The following is a 21,117-nucleotide window of genomic DNA, read 5'->3' as shown; positions in this document are numbered from 1 at the left end:
AAGATAGTTGGGCCTAGGACATTGCCCTGAAGGACAGCGATATCCTGAGATTGAAATGATTGATCTCCACTAACCATAACTACCTTCCTGTTCGTCAGGTGCGAGTCCAGCTACTGCTCCCCATTGATTGTGGAGTTTTGTTAAGGTCCCTTGGTGCCAGACACAGTTGAAAGCTGCCTTGATGTTGAAGACAGCCACTCTCACCTCTGACAATCAGCTTGAGTCCATGTTTGAAACAAAGTGTGATGAAGTCAGAGCACAATACTTCTGGGAGAATCTGAACGGAGAGTCTGCAAACAGGTTACTGGTGAGGAGGTATCGCTCTGATGGCCCAACTGATTACACTTTCATCTTTTGCTGCTGATTTTAATTCATCAGGTTAGAAATGTCCTGCTTTTGTGGATACCTGAGCAGTCTTCCATATAGTCCAGTGGATACCTGTGTCATAGTTGAACTGAAATAACTTGTCCAGGGGGTTGGCTGGTCTTCCAGTGTTACAGCTGAGATGTTATACCACTTGGTGTCAAATGTACTTAGCTGCTTGGAGAATGTCACTTCGAGTGAAACAAATTGGCATCTATGATGGTGGGTATCTCACGAGGAGACAAAGTAGGGTCATCCACTTGACACTTTTGGCTGAAGTTGTTTGCAAGCACTTTCAGCCTTGCTCTTCTATTCACATGCTAGGCTCCACCATATAGACACACAGGAGTTCATCATGTTTAGACACTGACTCATGCCATACACTACAATATTTCATGGTTTCAATTTGGGCACTGGACAGTTCAATCTCATTAAGGATTTCCTAACCAGATCACAATAGCACAAAGTTGGAATGATTGAACTCAGCAGAGGACTGTATAAACATTGAATAAAAGCCTGAAATGTAAAGAACTTTATGACATTACATGAATGGCAGTACTAGATCTTCAGGTGTATTGTGCTGAAGATGGATAGAGAACACCTTCACCTGTCCTGCCCAAGCCACACTGGCTGGGCTGGTCCAATATAGCTAATGTGTGCAGGAATGAAGTTGGTATTGGTAGATGTTTGCACTTCATTGCCTCTGGAAGATCCTGAGTTCGTGAACGGTGCTATATAAATGCAAGTTCTTTCTTTTCATTCCCTAAGCCCCAGTAGTTAGAAGTGCAACTATACTAGCGAGGATATTAAACAAACGTACCTCTTGCGATCCTTGCTGCGAGACCGGGTCCTGCAATATTAAGGGAAGATATCAACACTGAACACATGTAAAGGCAATGAACCTCATTGCCTACATCTACGATTTAAATGCTGTATGATAAAAAGTTCCCTTGTAGCTTATGGCAATTTTTCTGCTAATGTGCCCACTCAAGACATGGCACGTACTTAATTGTTATACTTTACACAGAAAAGGAGTCCATCAAATTGTTATATGAATGAAGAGAGCGCAGACTGATGGTGAAAACGGCCTGTGTAAGTTTTTAGCAGTTGTATAATTTCAGACACTTCATGGACATGTTTCAAGATGCAATAAATTCAAGTCTTTCCTTTCATGACAAAGGTATAAAGTCAAATATTGAGGTTACTGGACCCTATTGTACAAGTCTGTAAAGATATTGTATGCAGCGCTTCCACTCCAGATAAGAGTATCTCAGTGATGGGTGCCATGTTGCCCTGGATTTGGTCTAGTTGAGAAGGAGACCCAAATGGCTGCCAGGTGGGATCTCAGCTTTCGGATGAGATGTTAAAACTGCGGCCCTGTCTGCCCTCTCAGGTGGTTGTAAAAGAACCCATGGCACGACGAGCAGGGGAAATCTCCCTGGTGTCCTGCCCAATATTTATCCCTCAACCAACATAACTAAAACAGAATATCTGGTCATGAATCTCATTGTAGTTTGTGGGATTTTGCGGTGTGCAAATTGTATACCATGTTTCCCCATATTACAACAGTGACTACATTCACTGGCTCGGAAGCGATTTGGGACATTGAGATCATGAAAGGTGCTATTTAAATACAAGTCCTTTCCTTTTGTTCCTGTCTCATCCCCACATGATAATCAACACCATAGATCTCACAGTATAAAAATTAGACATTAAAAATTTCTCACTAGAAAACACCCATGGATAACAATAAAGGATATGAAATCTTGGCTCATGTCTCTAACTCCAGCCATTACCATTTCAATTCGGCCCATCATTCCTTGTCTCTCTAATCGCTCCTGTCTTCCACCCTATCACAGACCTTCCCTCTTGTTCTTTCTTCCCCTCCCCCTTTCAGTGCTTCTTAAGAGTGAAAGCTCTTTTCAAACATTCACCAGTTCTGATGAAGGATCGACTGGAAACGTTAACTCTGTTTCTCCCCACAGATGCTGCCTGACCTGCTGAGATTTCCAGCATTTTCTGTTTTTATTTCAGGTTCCAGCATCTGCAGTGTTTTGCTTTTGTATAAATTCTTGGCCTTGGGTGTTCGTAAATTTTGAATCCCTGGTCTAGCATTAGAGATATAGATGAATAAAACACAATGTTAGAAACTTAATAATCAACAAGGCTAATGGAATGTTGGCCTTTGTCTTAAGGGGGTTTGAATACAATAGTGAAGAAGTGATGCTTCAGTTGTACAGTGTCGTGGTCAGATCCCATCTGGAATACTGCCTTTCTGATTAACTTCCATAAACATTAGCTTTTAATGATTTGTACATATGGACACTCATATCCCACCAGAGCACATTCCCTTCATCCCTACTCTCAGTCTCCTACCTCCCAATCACTAACCTGTATCACAAGGACATCGCCAATTCCTCCTATCTCCCGATCACTAACCCGTATCATAAGGATATTTCCAATTCCTCCTACCTCTCGATCACTAACCCGTATCACAAGGACATCGCCAATTCCTCCTACCTCCACAACCAATCACCAATCCGTGTCACCTCCAATTCCGCGCACTTTAAATTTTATTCTAAAAATCTCCTGTGCGGAACTGTTTCAACTGCCTTCTGGAAGTCCATATAGGTAACATCCATAGGCACTCCCCTATACACTGTTAGTGGCCTTTTCAAAACATTCAATTCATTTAGTTAGACATGACCTGTCCTTTACAAATCCACACCGGCTCTGATGGGTAATGAAAATGTGGACATGGAGCAAGAGAGACTGAAATGATGGTACAAGACAGGACTGAAGTCGGAAGCACATGGTGAACAGGAGGGAAGCCTTCAGGATCAAAGACCTTATTAGATTCTAAAGACCAAGGAATTAACAGACATTGAAAGAATAAAATCTGAGGGGAGTCATAATTATAGCACGTTAAAAAAATCCACGCACAGGCATCATCCGCCCTTCAAGATGTAGTTCGGGACCTGGAATATTAGGTCCTTCATTGAAGCACCTGTGAACTCATCCCTTTTTGACGTGGAAGCAAGTCACCCTCGTTTCGAGGAACTGCCGACGATGATGATAATGGTATAGAATCATTAAAATCAGACTAAGGAAGAAAAAGTTAAAACCATCAGAGAAAAAGAGGAGGTAACAGGACTAAACTGACAGATGAGCAAGATATTAAATAGGCACGCTGGCAATATCGTCCTCTTGTCAGTCAATATGGAGCAAATTGAAGCAATGATTCTTTGCACTGAAATAGTTCACAGTTGTTCAACTCACAATTTTTTAAATAACATGAGACACTAACCTTTTCATTCGTTCTTCCTTTTCCCTCTCCTCTCTTCTTTTCAGGCGTTCCTGAGTCCTCTTCTCCTGTTTCTCAGCAACCAGTTTCTGCAGAAAAAGAACAGAATTGCACTTCAGGACTGAAATTAGTTAATGAACTGGTGGATTAACTCAAGGCAATCCTTAAAGGATGTGCAGATATGCCAAGCCTCTGCAATATACCACTGATTCTCAAGTTAGCATCAAAGCAAGATTCAAACACTTCCTTTAAAGGCACTTCAACTAATGGCATAACCTGGACAACATACAAAGGAAAAAAAAAATGAGAATCCAAACAGACTCGTTGGATGTTTGTCAACCCAGCTTTGGTTGTGGCCATGCAAGAAAGGTCATTTCTAGATTTGCATAAATGATATTTTATATCGTAAATGTCACCCACACTTGAAGATGTCACACACGCCGAGTGTTTGTCACACTTGCCCAACTGACTCAAATATATCATAAAACAGATCACAACCGAATAGGTATGGGACCCATCAAAGTACGATTAGCAAGGAGGTATGAAAATTACCAATCAAAAATCAATGACCAATTAGCAAACAGCTACCAATTTAAAAAAAACAGCAAGGGAATCAATTAAACCATTTGAGATGTTTTTTCTCAAAATCCTGTAGGGCCCATGTTGTTTTCTCAGCCAGCCAACTATAGACACTCTCTCCAGATCAAAAGAACATCCATTAACCACGACTCTGACTTTGTTTACTATTCTTTAACCAGCCCATGCTTGTACACTCCACTTAATACTGTGCAACTTAATTTAATCTAAGCCTCCATGGATGCATTGGTGGCAATCTGCCAAAATCCCCTGGATTCTGGAGAGGTCCCAGCAGATTGGAAAACCACAAATAAAACGCCCCTATTTAAAAAAGGAGGCAGACAGAAAGAGGAAACTATAGTCTAATTAGCCTAATATCTGTCGTCGGGAAAATGCTGGAGTCCGTTATTAAGGAAGCAGTAGCAGGAAATTTGGAAAAGCATAATACTGTCAAGCAGAGACTGCATTGTTTTATGAAAAGGAAATCACGTTTGACAAATTTGCTGGAGTTCTTTGAAGATGTAACGAGCAGGGTGGATAAGGGGGAACCAGTTGATGTGGATGTGGTGCATTTGGAGCATTTGGATTTCCAGATGACATTCGATAAGGTGCCACATAAAAGGTTACTGCTCAAGATAAGAGCTCATGGGTTGGGGGTAATATATTAGCATGGATAGAGGATTTGCTAAGTAACAGAAAACAGAGAGTCGGGATAAATGGGTCATTTTCCGGTTGACAAACAGTAACTAGTGGGGTACCGCAGGAATTGGTGCTGGGGCCTCAACTATTTACAATCTATATTAATGACTTGGATGAAGGGACCCAGCGTAATTTAGCCAAGTTTGCTGATGATATAAAGATGGGTCGGAAAGCAAATTGTGAGGAGGACACAAAAAATCTGCAAAGGGATATAGACAGGCTAAGTGAGTGGGCAAACATTTGGCAGATGGAGTATAATATGGGGAAATGTGAGGTTATCCATTTTGGCAGGAAAAATAAAAAAGCAAATTATTTAAATGGAGAGGTATTACTAAATGCTGCAGTACAGAGGGACCTGGGGTTCCTTGTGCATAAAACACAGAAAGTTAGTATGCAGGTACAGCAAGTAATCAGGAAGGAAAATGGAATGTTAGACTTTATTGCAAGGGGATAGAGTATAAAAGCAGGGAAGTCCTGCGACAACTGTACAGGGGTAGACTTATGAAGAAAGGTTGAGCAGGTTGGGTCTATACTCATTGGAGTTTAGAAGAATGAGAGGTGATCTTATTGAAACATAGAAGATACTGAGGGGACTCGATAGGGTAGATGCAGAGAGGATGTTTCCACTTGTGGGGAAATCTGGAACTAGGGGGCACAGTTTAAGAATAAGGAACGCCCATTTAAATCTGTGGAACACTCTGCCCCAGAGAGCTGTGGAGGCTAGGTCACTGAATATATTTAAAGCAGAGATAAACAGATGTTTGAACGATAAGGGAGTGAAGGGTTATGGGGAGCAGACAGGGAAGTGGAGCTGAGCCCAAGATTGGATCAGCCATGATCTTATTGAATGGCGGAGCAGGCTCGAGGGGCCTACTCCTGCTCCTATTTCTTATGTTCTTATTAAATTCCTCTTGTCCATGGTATCTCCTTTAATATTGCATCCTTATTTCCTTAAGCACTCTAATTGGTCAGACACGACCAATCCCAGTATGTTACACGTGATTTATCCCTTTCTCCTTTTTCGAACGAGGTGTTACATTGGCAACCTGCCAGCCCTCAGGCACAACGTCCATATTTCTTTTATTTGTTAACGGGATGTGAGCATTGCTGGCAAGTCCAGCATTTATTGCCCATCCCTAATTTCTCTAGAGTAGGTGGTGGTGAGCTGCCTTCTTGAACCGCTGCAGTCAGTGTGGTGAAGGGTACTCCCACATAATGCTGTTAGGGAGGGAGTTCCAGGATTCTGACCCAGTGATGATAAAGGAATGGTGATATATTTCCAAGTCAGGATGGTGTATGACTTGGAGGGTAATTTGGAGGTGATGGTGTTTCCATGCGCTTGCTGCCCTGGTCCTTCTAGATGATAGAGATTGTGGGTTTTGGAGGTGCTTTCGAAGAAGCCTTGGAATATTGCTGCAGTGGATCTTGTAGATGGCACACACGGCAGACACAGTGCGTTGGTGGTGGAGGGAGTGAATGTTTAAGGATGTTTGAAAGACAGTAATCACAGCCTGTGCTATTTCCTCTCTGACATCCATCAGCATTCTAGGAGGAATTTCTTCTCTGAGGGTCGCGAAGCTTTGGAATTCTCTACCCCAGAGAGCCGTGGAGGCTGGGTCATTGAATATATTTAAGGTAGAGATAGACAGATTTTTGAATAAGGGAGTCAAGGGTTATAGGGAGCGGGCAGGGAAGTTAAGTTGAGGCCAAGATCCGATCAGCATGATCTTATCGAGTAGGCTCGAGGGGCCAAATGACCTAAGCCTGCTCCTATTTCTTATGCTCCTATGTACCATTAGGTCCATTTTTCACCAAGTTCCACCAATGTTTCCATCAATACCATTTGCTCATCGACAAATACTGACTGTAGGTGTCACAAATGAGCAGTTGGTTGTGTGGGAAATATTTCTCCAAGTTTACCTCCAAATAATTTTATCGTGGTAGACAGGCTAAACCACTCTCAATTATCAATATGTTTTTGAACTACATCCTACAGTAACCATTAAAGCAAGCTGGAGTGATCTTACAAAAAGGAAGATGTGACTAGCTTCCATTCCTCACCTGTAACTCTTCCAATTTCTCTCTAATTTCGATGAATCCGAGGTGAAGTTTGCCACCAAAGTGGTCTGCAAGGCGTCGATCATTGTCATGAAGACCCAAGTATGCTGAGCACACCTCACAGACTCTCAGCTTTTGCTGTTGGAAGCTGGAGGCTGGCATGGAATTCCGATAAACCTCCTGAGAACAGGAACAGAAACAAGCAATGTTCAGCGGATTTGCTGTCAGTATAGAAGGCTGGTCCTGACAAAGCAAAACTGCCTAGCCCGATTTCAATTTCCTTTCAGAAGAGCATTTTAAAGTCATATGCTTTTAAATCTTCTTCAAGTGAAAAACTGCTCACTTTAAACAACAGCGAATAGACTTTAACTATTTCAACACACTCCTGGCTGGCCTCCCACATTCTACCCTACGTAAACTAGAGGTGACCCAAAACTCGGCAGCCCGTGCCCTAACTCGCACCAAGTCCCGCTCACCCATCACCCCTGTGCTCGCTGACCTACATTGGCTTCCGGTTAAGTAACGCCTCGATTTCAAAATTCTCGTCTTTATTTTCAAATACCTCCATGGCCTTGCCCTTCCCTATTTCTGTAATCTCCTCCAGCCCCATAACCCACAACACCCCCACCCCACAAGATATCTGCGCTCCTCTAATTCTGCCCTCCTGAGCATCCCTGATTATAATCGCTCAACCACTGGTGGCCGTGCCTTCTGTTGCCTCTGCCCCAAGCTCTGGAACTCCCTCCCTAAACCTTTCTATCCTCCTTCAAGATGCTCCTTAAAACCTAACTCTTTGACCAAGCTTTTGGTCACCTGCACTAATTTCTACTTATGCAGCTTGGTGTCAAACTGTTTTATCTCAACACTCCTGTGAAGCACCTTGGGACGTTTCACTACGTTAAAGGCACTATATAAATACAAGTTGTTGTTGTGAACATGTGACCACCATGATGGAGTGCACTTATTTACCATAGTGCCAGCAGAACTATCAAATGAGCAGTATTATCAAGATAGCAGGACTGTAGAATAGCTTTTCTCACTGTGTGCCCAATTTCTTTACCCTTTTTGATCAAATAGCTAATGACACACTGAAAATATAAACTTTTTGAATTTTAAAAAGCTAAAGACACAGAGTGAGCCAGCCAAGTTAAAATAATTATAAAATGGCAACCATGACACCATTGTTTCATTGGCTATCTCGGTTTAGCAATAGTCTGTTGGACACTGCCAAGTTTTCCAAGCGGGTAGACAACGTACAGTATTGTATATTCAACACAGTGAGCTCAAATTCCCGAATAATCTTCCAGACATGACAAAGTCTGAAAGGGTTCAATAGTATTTTTCTCAAAATTTCTGGAGAATAAAAAGATTGTTGTGGCATTATTACATATATTACCATGCTCTATAGAAACGTATATGATTCTGTTGGGACTGGACAGGTTAGATGCGGGAAGAATGTTCCCGATGTTGGGCAAGTCCAGAACGAGGGGACATAGTCTTAGGATAAGGGGTAGGCCATTTAGGACTGAGATGAGGAAAAACTTCTTCACTCAGAGTTGTTAACCTATGGAATTCCCTGCCGCAGAGAGTTGTTGATGCCAGTTCATTGGATATATTCAAGAGGGAGTTAGATATGGCTAAGGGGATCAAGGGTATGGAAAGAAAGCAGGAAAGGGGTACTGAGGGAATGATCAGCCATGATCTTATTGAATGGTGGTGCAGGCTCGAAGGGCCTACTCCTGCACCTATTTTCTATTGCAACCTTCTCTCGTTCAGAATGGTCCAAGCATTTCCTGAATTTCCAAAATTGGCTTCCAGCAGTCATGTACATTTTTTGTTATAATAATTAGCAATTTAAACCTTGCATTACATAATCTAGTTAATTAAATAAACATCTACCTTGTATTCGATCAAGTTTATTAGCCAAGGCATAGAATACAAGAGCAGGGGGGGTTATGCTTGAACTGTATAAAACACTAGTTAGGCCACAGCTAAAGTACTGTGTGCAGTTCTGGTCACCACATTGCAGGAAAGATGTGATTGCACTAGAGAGGGTACAGATGAGATTTACAAGGATGTTGCCTGGACTGGAGAATTTTAGCTATCAGGAAAGATTGGATAGGCTGGGTCTGTTTTCTTTGGAACATAGGAGGCTGAGGGGAGACTTTATTGAGGTGTATAAAATTGAGGGGCCTGGATAGAGTAGATAGGAAGGACCTGTTTCCCTTAGAGGGGCCAACAACCAGGGGGCATTGATTTAAATTAATTGGTAGAAAGTTTAGATGGGATTTGAGGAGAAAATTTTTCACCCGGAGGGTGGTGGGGGTTTGGAACTCATTGCCTGAAAAGGGGGATAGAGGCAAAAACCCTCACCACATTTAAAAAGTACTTGGACGTGCACCTGAAGTGTTGCAATCTATAGGGTTACAAACCAAGAGCTGGAAAGTGGGATTAGGCTGGGTAGCTCTTTGTTGACGCCACAGACATGATGGGACAAAATGGCCTCCTTCCGTGCTGTAAATTTCTATGATTCTATGAAAAACAGTATTCCCCAATACAGTTGTAGGCATGTCTTGTTTTACTGAAAGCTGCCATTTTCTAAACATGGTATCCTATTTTTTTTTTTAAAGTTTGTGCAGTATAGCAAATTAATCTGCCACAAGAACAAAAAGATGTTTGTCATCTAGTATGGAACCTATACCATAGGAAAAGAGGCAGTACCTCAGGGCAAGGAAATGAAACCAAATTTCAGGCACTTAGGTTATGAGAAAAGGTTAAAGTTAGGCTTGTTCTCTTTGTGGGGAAAATGATTCAAGTGATCCAGTTTTAAAATATCAAAAGAAGGGAATTAATAAAATTGATGCAGACAAACGCAATGATGAAAAGGTCAGTAACTAAGGGACAGAATTTTCTAAAACAGAGCATTCAGGCAGAACTACTCCACACTCAACAATTTCACATAAAGGGTATTAAACACATGGAATAGGTTACCAGGTAAGGCAATTGAGGAAAATAGCAACAGGAGTTCAAGTCCTGGATAAAGAGGTGCTCAAGGAACATGGCGAGAAGGTAGTTGCGATCGATTTACCCTATTCCTAAAATTTCCAATGTTGCAAAGATGATGCTGTGGCAATGTTAGCTTACCAGAGCCCAAATAGCACCTAGCCTTTCCCAGGAGTTTTGCGAGATATATCAGGAAGGGGAGCAGGGGAGGAGGAAGGGACACTTTTCAAATTGCTCAAGTATACTTCCTGGCAGGAAAACCAAGGAGCACCAACGATTGGGACTGCAGAGATGTCCGACAGGCAAAAAGAATACGGTATTGACAGTCTGTTTAAAAAACCTATAATTAATATTAATGCAATCACTGCTGTCAGTCTGCAGTTCAAAACAATAAGCGCATTTTTGTTGAAAGCATCAGCACCGACTGATTTCACTTTCAGGGCATTGTAATTTGGCTGTATGCACCGGGCTAAAAAGTGAATTGCATAACAATAGAAATTCAACTGTAGATTGAATTAAACGTACATCAGGGAGACAGCTGGGAACAAGCACAAATGCGGAGTGTCCCCAAAAACCACTTTTATGAAGGTTATATTGTTCAGATAGGAACTAGACGCATGCAGTTTCTTGCGCACAAACTTAAAATTGCTTTACACTTCTATTTTTAATTTGGCAGTGCATGAAATAACAACACAATAGAGCAGTGTGTTTATAATATACTACTTTAGGGAAAAAATTAATTGAACTGGACTGTTGTCAGCAGAATGCAAACCTCCTGCCCATGCTTACTGCTGTTTTCATAAAGGAGTTAATACAAGCAGGAGGCTGAAATAGGACACTGTGATAACAGGTTTTAAGAGATACCATGCATGTTTAATAGCTTTCACTGTGTAAAATTAACTTAAACTTGTAATTTAGTTAAAGTAGTACACCATGCAATTACTTCACAATTCATTTACCAGTTCACTCATCTCTCACCCAACAGTTATACCATCAACAAGAATTTTGAACAAAGCTTTGGCCCCAAGCTCTGGCTTCACCCAGATTTCTGCAGATATTCACCCAGCAGCTTATTTTTCCATTCCAACAGTGGCTTGGTTTGGTATGGAACCAGTGGAACTGAAGGTGGGAATGCAGGGACTACCCTGGCCATTCACTGGCACACACCATCGAACTAGACTCAGGAACTGCATGTCTTGAGCAATAGTAGAATTGAAGCAAATTTAATTTAACCATCGGATAACTGCAAGAAATACAAGCTTTCTGTCTCTTGGCATCGACAGGACGTGAACATTTGTCTGGCAAGTCAGTCATTACATACTCTGCAGGTCAAATAAGGCGATGTAGTGTGATTGTGCCCACTCTGATTAAAGCAGCACTTCTCCTCTCCTACAACTGGTGAAGTGACTTGGGTTTCTGGTTTGTCTATCAAACGTTTGTTGTTTTCAGACTCTTGCAATTCTATTGTACTATTTTTCCATTCGGACTTGCTTCCTTATTGTACCCAGCTGACTTATTCTTTGTTTTCTCCCTTTTCTCTTGTCCCGAAGCTGTTACCGGCATCTTTACCAGATGTGATCTGATTGATATGGCAAGGTTGCCAGCGTAACTCTGCATTTTGAAAGACTATTCTATTACATTGTGTTGAGCAAACACGTAAAAAGTGTGGGAACCATTTAGCTGAAATAAAATTAACTCCAGATTAATGACCAGAAAATTCTAAGGAAGAAGTGCATTTCTGTAGCACCTTTCACATCTTCAGGGCCTCCCCCAGCCAATGAAATACTTTTGAAGAGTGGTTACTATTGTAACGTAGGGTATTGGGGGAGTCAATTTGTGCACAACAAAATCCCACAAACACCAATGAGATAAATGGTGTTAGTTAGGGAAAAAATATTGGCCAGGGCACCGAGAAAAGTTCCTACCTTCTTCAAATAGTGCTGCGGGATATTTTACGTCCACTTGAGGGGAGCAGATGGGGCTTCAGTTTAAAGTCCCAGCTGAAAGACGGCACCTCCGACAGTGCAGCGCTCCTTCAGTACTGCACTGGAGTGTCAGCCTAGATTATGTTCAAGTCTGTGGAGTGAGGCTCGAACCCACAACCTCTCACTCAGAGGCAAGAGTGCTACCCACCGAGTCAAACGTTAGGAGGTTTACAACATGAAGTGTTTTACTTTGTGCATCTGTCCGTGCAATGGTCGTGACAAGGATGTTACACAATTTGTGGAGTTTACTTTGTGTCTGCCTGATGTTATCACTTCAAGAAAGGCCTAAGAACAAATATTTCCTACAATCTCAATATTCAACTACAAGATAAAATTAAACATATCAGATTAGAACCAAGTCGAAATGCTATAGCCTCATGAATACATAGATTTTAGCTATAAACTGCAGACTGAATTGGAAATTTGTTACACACATATATACATACACACACACACACACACACACATATATTTTATATATACACGCCATGACCCCGGTACTTTCTTGTAGTATCTACTTACGCATGTGCCTGTTAGAAGCTTCTGATCGATGGTGGCAAGAAACTTACTAAAATCAGGTGTATTTCTACTAAATAAAAGCTGTACCCTTATCTAGGAGTGTTGGATATAACTTATAAAGCATTTCATATGTCATTTTACACTAAAATGTTCTTATATTAATGAGCCAAAAATCTGTGCAAGTTGTGTTAACACAGTTACAGAGCACAAGTCAGCCACAGTGATGTCATCCTACCCAGAATGCGCTGGAGGAAGGAGAAGCAATGGTGTCCCCCTGGTGGTGAAAAAAACACAACGTTACAAGCTGGATTTCTCCATAACATAGCAGCACATTATTAAGAATACTTGACAGTGATTTAACGATTGAAATTTATCATTTTTTAAACAGGGTAGAGTTTAATTACAATTTTACCAGTGATGTTGGGTAAGCCAGGGAGTAACATGATTGACAATTTTGTCTACTTTGCACACACAATAAAAGTTTAAACAGTATTAAAATATATTACATAGCATTTTTCGTGAACATAATTCATATAGGGTTCTCCCCATTTTATGTAAAGTAAAAGTATTCACTCACTTTGAATTCTTTTGTGCCCAACCTCACTAAAATGATGCCGGGTACAAACGGCAGTCACTGCCCAAAGTTAGCCAAGCTACTGAACTGATTAAAGCTACTCGGATTTATTTTTGGCTGAGTGATCAGTTACTTTGAAGTTTGACTACAACAATAAAAGGGTACATTTTGTTTCTGGCTAAATTGTAAGCTTTTCTTTGAATGGTCTGATGATTCTCAATGAGCCACTGGATCTGTATGTTGAAAGTAAAGAACAGTATTACTAAGCTGCATTTATGCAATATCTCAGAAAACCTCTGCTCTGTCAGAGATACTTTCCTCCTATTCACTATGGAACACTCATGAAATCCTGAGCAAACTGGTTCTAAACTGGTTGGAACTGTATAGAGGCAAGAAGATTTTGCATTCCATTAGTGTTTAAAGGCTGCTCAGTAAAGGAAACATTCATTAATTTTCTAATGACAGAAGTCTTCAGGAAACAGAGTGGTCTCTATTAAACTACCCTGTTGTACAGAGGACCCCAAACACACACATGCATACACACATACGCGCATACCATCATCATCATAGACAGTCCTTCGAAACAAGGATGAATTGATTCCACGCCAATAAAGGATGAGTTTACAGGTGTTTCAATGAAGGACCAAATATTCCAGGTCCTGAATTACATCCTGAAGGGTGGAAGATGCCTGTGCGTGGATATTTTTAACGTGGGGTGGCTGTTGCACACCAGCCACCACACGGGCTTGACAGAGCGAGGTCTTGGTCCAGTGGCAAGAGTTATCCAAGATGACTGGAGACCAGCTCTGCTGCACGGACCCAGTGCGCACACATATCGCAGTGTGGGCTGGCCCCAAACTCACGCCTCCATAGTCTCTCGCCGATCCAGCTGTACCTGCCCACGCTCCAGTCACCGACCTGGACCTTGATGACATCACTCTTCGCTGCCGTCGCCCTTCTGCACCAGCTCATGCTGCTCCCTGGAATGGTCTCCACGCTGCTCCCGGGCCACCACACCTCCGCTCCTTTTATGGCCCTGACCTGCCGCTGGCTGGGCATGCACACACACATACCACACACACGTACAGCTAGATGACCAAGCAACATTTAGGTAACCCAAGGACGGGAAAATTATTATAGCAAAGTCTAGATGTTTTATTGTTAAATAAAGATCTACGTTTTAGTTCTCTTCCCTGTAGCCACAAAGGGACCCAAGATTTTGTGTCTAAATATCTGCTGGAAAGTCGCTCAGCTTACTTTCAGTTCCAGACCATGATCCCAAGCTGATTGTAATTAAGTTTAAGCATCAATTCAGTACGACTGTATAAACAATCACGGATGTTTTTTTTCTTTTTTTAAGAACGTTACTGATCATATGATTGAGATCTGGGAATATAAAGTTGATTCAACAGAGCCACTCACCAACAGGCAGTTGTCAATTGAGTGTCTTGTCAATACCTAAAGCTAAAATTGTCAGATTTCTACAAAGCTGCAGGAAGAGTGAGTGCACATCACATCGCTCTTGGGGAGCTTTAGATTGATAATAGACTAACTAATCCGGGTACAAGACATTTTACACTGAAAATGCCTGTCCTCCCTTTCTCTTCCCAAATGATTAACATTCTTCATTAGCTTTTGGCAGTGACAAATTTCTGGGATCCTTGATCTCCAAAGTACTTGATAATACGTAAAATGATTGAAAACTGGACAGTGATGTACATAACCTGCATTTCAGTACAGCAATGTTATCAGAACATAGCCATAACAAAATAAACTGCAACAACCCAAACATCACAAAGATGAAAGTTTGATGCTCCATGCATTTACAGGTTTGTAACAGGATGATTTAATTTTCCTTTTTGATGTAACCCAATTGGGTGGGGGGGGGGGGGGTGGAATAAAGCTGCCAGATACTAACAGTGTTTGAGTTCTCCTCAGGATTGCTCAGATTATAAACACACCTGCTGCCTGTACATGTGCTCGAATTTTATTAAATTAAATGCCGTTCTAACTACTAGCAAATGTCTCCGAACAAGGTTCACAAACTGATCACTTCATTCTTAATTTGGCAAATGGGCCTTTAAGTGTAAAATAATATATAAATATCAATCATTTAAAAAGAAAAGGTTTGGTGTTACATTACAGCTTAATGTGGATACATACCATGCTCCACATTTTCTTCTATATGGAACACAGCTTGTTATTTGGAGAATTCTAAAATAGTTAACAGGCCATGCCTTATATCTGTTGCACAACCTGCATTTTAAATTGTGCTGTAAATAACTGGAACCACTGGGAGAAAAGGGACTATCTATTGGAAAGTGTTCAAATTCCATTCCTACCTATAACAAATTAAACTTTCTTTTGGAAAAAAATAAATAATTCAAAGTGGATGACACTCTCACACAATACAAAAAGCCTTATCAAACTGAAATAAAGGGGAAAGTTCGGATAAATATTCTTACCTCGGCTTCTCTCTTCTTAGCTCGTGCCTTCTCAACTTCCTCCATGACTTTTTGGGATTCTTCAACATTTCCTTCAGCTCCCAACTGTTCTGCGTTGGCAAGCAGCTTTCCGATCTCCTCGTTCAGTTCATGAACCCGTTCAGCCTGAGAGGTAAAGACAAATAGCCGAGCATCAATATAAAGCCCATGTTGGCATTCAAAAAAAACCTGAAATGCCTATTTGACTTAAGATTTATGAAGAGATTGTCCTTGAAATAAGCAGTGACATAGATGTCTGAATACAACACACAAACATTTTCAAAATGAATCAGACAAAAAGCAGGAAACCATAGACCAGTTAGCCTATCATCTGTGGTTGGGAAAATTTGGAGTCCATTATCAAAGCAGTAGCAGGACATTTGGAAAAGCAAAATTTGGTCAGGCAGAGTCAGCATGGATTTATGAAGGGCAAGTCAGGTTTGACAAATTTCCTACAATTCTTTGAGGATGTAACGAACAGGGTGAATAAAGGGGAACCAGTGGATGTGGACTTCCAGAATGCATTTGTCAAGGTGCCACATAAAAGGTTACTGCACAAGATAAAAGTTCACGGGGATGGGGATAATATATTAGCATGGATAGAGGATTGGCTAACTAACAGAGAGTCGGGAAAAATGGTTCATTCTCTGGTTGGCCATCAGTAACTAGTGTGGTGCCGCAGGGATCAGTGCTGGGACCCCAAATTTTTACAATCTACATTAACGACTTGGAAGAAGGGACTGAGTGTATAGTAGCCAAGTTTGCTGACGATACAAAGATGAGTGGAAAAGCAATGTATGAGGGGGACACAAGAAATCTGCAAAAAGCTAAGTGAATGGGCAAAAATTTGGCAGATCGAGTATAATGTTGGAAAGTGTGAGGTCATGCGCTTTGGCAGAAAAAAAATCAAAGAGCAAGTTATTATTTAAATGGAGAAAGATTGCAAAGTGCCACAGTACAGCGATACCTGGGGGTACTTGTGCATGAAACACAAATGGATAGTATGCAGGTACAGCAAGTGATCAGGAAGGCCAATGGTATCTTGGCCTTTATTGCAAAGGGGATGGAGTATAAAAGCAGGGAAGTCTTGCTACAGCTATACAAGGTATTGGCTCGAAGGGCTGAATGGCCTACGCCTGCACCTATTTTCTATGCTTCTATGGTGAGGCCACACCTGGAATACTGCGTGCAGTTTTGGTTTCCATATTTACAAAAGGATATACTTGCTTTGGAGGCAGTTCAGAGAAGGTTCACTAGGTTGATTCCGGGGATAAGGGTGTTGGCTTATGAGGAAAGGTTAAGTAGATTGGGCCTCTACTCACTGGAATTCAGAAGAATGAGAGGTGATCTTATCGAAACGTATAAGATTATGAGGGGGCTTGACAAAGTGGATGCAGAGAGGATGTTTCCACTAATGGGGGAATTAAAACTGGTGTGCAAAATTAAAGCACATGGTATTGGGGGTAATATACTGACGTGGATGGAGAACTGGTTGGCAGACAGGAAGCAGAGTGTCGGGATAAACGGGTCCATTTCAGAAAGGCAGGCAATGACTAGTGGGGTGCCGGAGGGCTCAGTGCTGGGACTGCAGCTATTTACAATATACATCAATGATTTAGATGAAGGAATTGAGTGTAATATCTCCAAGTTTGCAGATGACACTAAGCTGGGTGGCGGTGTGAGCTGTGAGGAGGATGCTAAGAGGCTGCAGGGTGACTTGGACAGGTTAGGTGATTATACTGCATCTGTCATGCATTTGCCCAATGTGGATAAATGTGAGGTTATCCACTTTGGTGGCAAAAACACGAAGGCAGATTATCTGAATGGCGGCAGATTAGGAAAACGGGATGTGCAATGAGACCTGGGTGTCATGGTACATCAGTCATTGAAAGTTGGCATGCAGGTTCAGCAGGCGGTAAAGAAGGCAAATGGTATGTTGGCCTTCATAGCTAGGGGATTTGAGTATAGGAGCAGGGAGGTCTTACTGCCGTTGTACAGGGGCTTGGTGAGGCCTCAACTGGAATATTGTGTTCAGTTTTGGTCTCCTAATCTGAGGAAGGGCGTTCTTGCTATTGAGGGAGTGCAGCGAAGGTTCACCAGACTGATTCCCGGGATGGCAAAACTGACATATGAGGAGAGACTGAATCGACTGGACCTGTATTCACTGGAGTTTAGAAGGATGAGAGGGGATCTCATAGAAATATAACATTCTGACGGGACTGGACAGGTTAGATGCAGGAAGAATGTTGAGGAAGTCCAGAACCAGGGGACACAGTCTAAGGATAAGGGTAAGCCATTTAGGACTGAGATGAGGAAAAACTTCTTCACTCAGAGAGTTGTTAACCTGTGGAATTCTCTACCGCAGAGAGTTGTTGATGCCAGTTCGTTGGATATAGTCAAGAGGGAGTTAGATATGGCCCTTACGGTTAAAGGGATCAAGGGGTATGGAGAGAAAGCAGGAAAGGGGTACTAAGGGAATGATCAGCACTGATGTTATTGAATGGTAGTGCAGGCTCGAAGGGCCGAATGGCCTACTCCTGCACCTATTTTCTATGCTTCTATGTAAAACAGAGACGAGGAGAAATTTTTTCTCTGAGGGTTGTAAATCTGTGGAATTCGCTGCCTGAGAGCGCTGTGGAAGCTGGGACATTGAATAAATTTAAAACAGAAATAGACAGTTTCTGAAATGATAAGGGGATAAGGGGTTATGGGGAGTGGGCGGGGAAGTGGAGCTGAGTCCATGATCAGATCGAATGGTAGAGCAGGCTTGAGGGGCCGTATGGCCTACTCCTATTTCTTATGTTCTTAAAATGTGTCACTAATAATTCGGAAAATCATAAATTACAATTTATCTGGCATATAGTGAGGGTAACAAAGTCATTTTTTTATTGGACCCAGAAACACAATTCTTCTCACCCAGTTTTAATTCTTGCCCTGAAAAGCTCCTAATTGCTTATTTAGTACCCGAGATGAGGATCTCTCTCCCCTGGAATCTGTGTCTACTTGCAATGCAGTTTTACTATTTGAAACACTCCAACAGCACTGAAACATCCCAAACTATTTCTGACAGTCACGATGCACCACAGTAAGAATTGCATTTATTGTGGCTTGACTACAGTTGGAACACAAAACAATGCAATGGATTTAAAAACAACATTTATTTTCAAGACAAAGTTCTTTATCATCGCCACCCCCATTTTTACCCTCTTCCAACTCATGCTGTGGTACATTTCCTTAGGCTCCAGCAGTCGTTTGACGCCTCTGCCGAGCCACCATTCTTTATGTGTGACCACTAGCAGGCTGTGTGATTGGGAATAAGGGTCAGAATCAGACCATGCTTTAACCCAGTGTTTGTATACACACACTTCCCACAGGGTCAGTAAACAGTGATCAAGATGATGAAACCCTGGCTGATGGGGCATGAAGGGCAACTGTAGCATCCATAGTGCTGCTGAAATCAATGATTCAATAAAGAATTGGAGACACTGGGGCCTTCTTTGCCTGTATGTCCTAGTTTAACATCAGGCAGCAAATTTATCAAATGGGTAAGCCTTTGCATTGTAATTTTTTAACCGATGATTTCAGGAGATTTATTGAAGGAGCTAAAGAGATGGCTACAGGTTGCACTGCCACATCAAATAAGATTTAAAAACAATGCGATTCTACTGTTAGTAACTAACAGTGCGCACCTCTGGCTTCTATGCAGCATCAGCCACACACTCTACATTACACAATCCCTCACTTCCCACAGATATCACTTGGGGTATCACAAAATCAACTTCCTGTCAATTACTATAGAGCTGATTTTGCGGTGTGTCAAAGAGGTTCCATAAATACTGTGACAAGTGGGTCAGAGGCTGGGTATTCTGCAACGATTGTCTCCCCTCCTGACTCCCCAAAGCCTTTCCACCATCTACAAGGCACAAGTCAGGAGTGTGATGGAATACTCTCCACTTGCCTGGATGAGTGCAGCTCCAACACTCAAGAAGCTCGACACCATCCAGCCCGCTTGATTGACACCCCACCCACCACCTTCGACATCCACTCCCTCCACCACCGGCGTACTGTGGCTGCAGTCTGTACCATCGACAGATGCACTACAGCAACGCGCCAAGGCTTCTTTGTGGCACATCCCAAACCCGCGACCTCAATCACCTAGAAAGACAAAGGTAGTAGGCGCATGGGAACACCACCACCTCCACGTTCCCCTCCATGTTACACACCATCCTGACTTGGAAATATATTGCCGTTCCTTCATTGTCGCTGGGTCAAAATCCTGGAACTCCCTCCCTTACAACACTGTGGGAGCACCTTCACCACAAGGTCTGCAGCTGTTCAAGGTGGCGGCTCACCACCACTTTGAGTGGAAGGAAATCTTACTGGATTTCGAGGGAGTTCCGATGATGATGATGATGATGCAGTACATACTCCAACTGTGATCTCATCAACGCCTGTACAGTTGTCGCAGGACTTCCTTACTTTTATACTCCAACCCCCTTGCAATTAAGGCCAAGATACCATTTGCTTTCCTAATTACTTGCTGTACCTGCATGCTATCTTTTTGTTTTATGTACAAGGAACAGCAGCATTTTGTAATCTCTCTCCATTTAAATATTAGCTTTTTTATTGTTCCTATCAATGTGGATAATGTTACATTGTCTCCACCTGCCAAATTTTTGCTCACTCACTGTCTGTATCCCACTGCAGATTCTTTGCGTACGCCTCACAACTTGCTTTCCCACCTATCTTTGTATCATCAGCAAACTTGGCTACATTACACTCGGTCCCTTCATCCAAGCCATTAATATAGATTGTAAATAGTTGAGGCCCCAGCACTGACCCCTGTGGCACATAAGAACAAACATAAGAATTAGGAACAGGAGTAGGCCATCTAGCCCCTCGAGCCTGCTCCGCCATTCAACAAGATCATGGCTGATCTGGCTGTGGACTCAGCTCCACTTACCCGCCCGCTCCCCATAACCCTGAACTCCCTTATTGGTTAAAAATCTATCTGTAACTTGAATACATTCAATGAGCTAGCCTCAACTGCTTCCTTGGGCAGAGAATTCCACAAATTCACAATCCTCTGGGAGAAGAAATTCCTTCTCAACTCGGTTTTAAATTGGCTCCCCCGTATTTTGAGGCTGTGCCCCCTAGTTCTAGTCTCCTCGACCAGTGGAAAAACAACCTCTCTGCCTCTATCTTGTCTATTCCTTTCATTATTTTAAATGTTTCTATAAGATCACCCCTCATCCTTCTGAACTCCAACGAGTAAAGACCCAGTCTACTCAATCTATCATCATAAGGTAACCCCCTCATCTCTGGAATCAGCCTAGTGAATCGTCTCTGTACCCCCTCCAAAGCTAGTATATCCTTCCTTAAGGTGACCAAAACTGCACGCAGTACACTAGGTGAGGCCTCACCAATACCCTATACAGTTGCAGCAGGACCTCCCTGCTTTTGTACTCCATCCCTCTCGCAATGAAGGCCAACATTCCATTCGCCTTCCTGATTACCTGCTGCACCTGCAAACTAGCTTTTTGGGATTCATTC

General features: G+C 42.2%; 1 protein-coding gene across 7 annotated transcripts in view; it reads right to left on the bottom strand.

Annotated features, from left to right (window-relative positions):
- LOC139229925 (putative RNA-binding protein Luc7-like 2) overlaps positions 1-21,117 on the bottom strand; it is an 80,548-nt gene that overhangs the window by 10,102 nt on the left and 49,329 nt on the right. For all 7 annotated transcript variants that reach the window (XM_070861561.1, XM_070861563.1, XM_070861564.1 and 4 more), the window contains 5 exons: positions 15,547-15,690; positions 12,743-12,781; positions 7,004-7,180; positions 3,671-3,756; positions 1,184-1,213 (listed from right to left, as the gene is read on the bottom strand). In XM_070861561.1, the coding sequence (XP_070717662.1) occupies positions 1,184-1,213; positions 3,671-3,756; positions 7,004-7,180; positions 12,743-12,781; positions 15,547-15,690 (476 nt within the window). The remainder of the gene's footprint in view (positions 1-1,183; positions 1,214-3,670; positions 3,757-7,003; positions 7,181-12,742; positions 12,782-15,546; positions 15,691-21,117) is intronic.

The sequence above is a fragment of the Pristiophorus japonicus genome, chromosome 19, assembly GCF_044704955.1.
Source record: "Pristiophorus japonicus isolate sPriJap1 chromosome 19, sPriJap1.hap1, whole genome shotgun sequence".
Taxonomy (NCBI): Eukaryota; Metazoa; Chordata; class Chondrichthyes; family Pristiophoridae; genus Pristiophorus; species Pristiophorus japonicus.
This window is presented reverse-complemented; position numbering and strand designations above follow the sequence as displayed.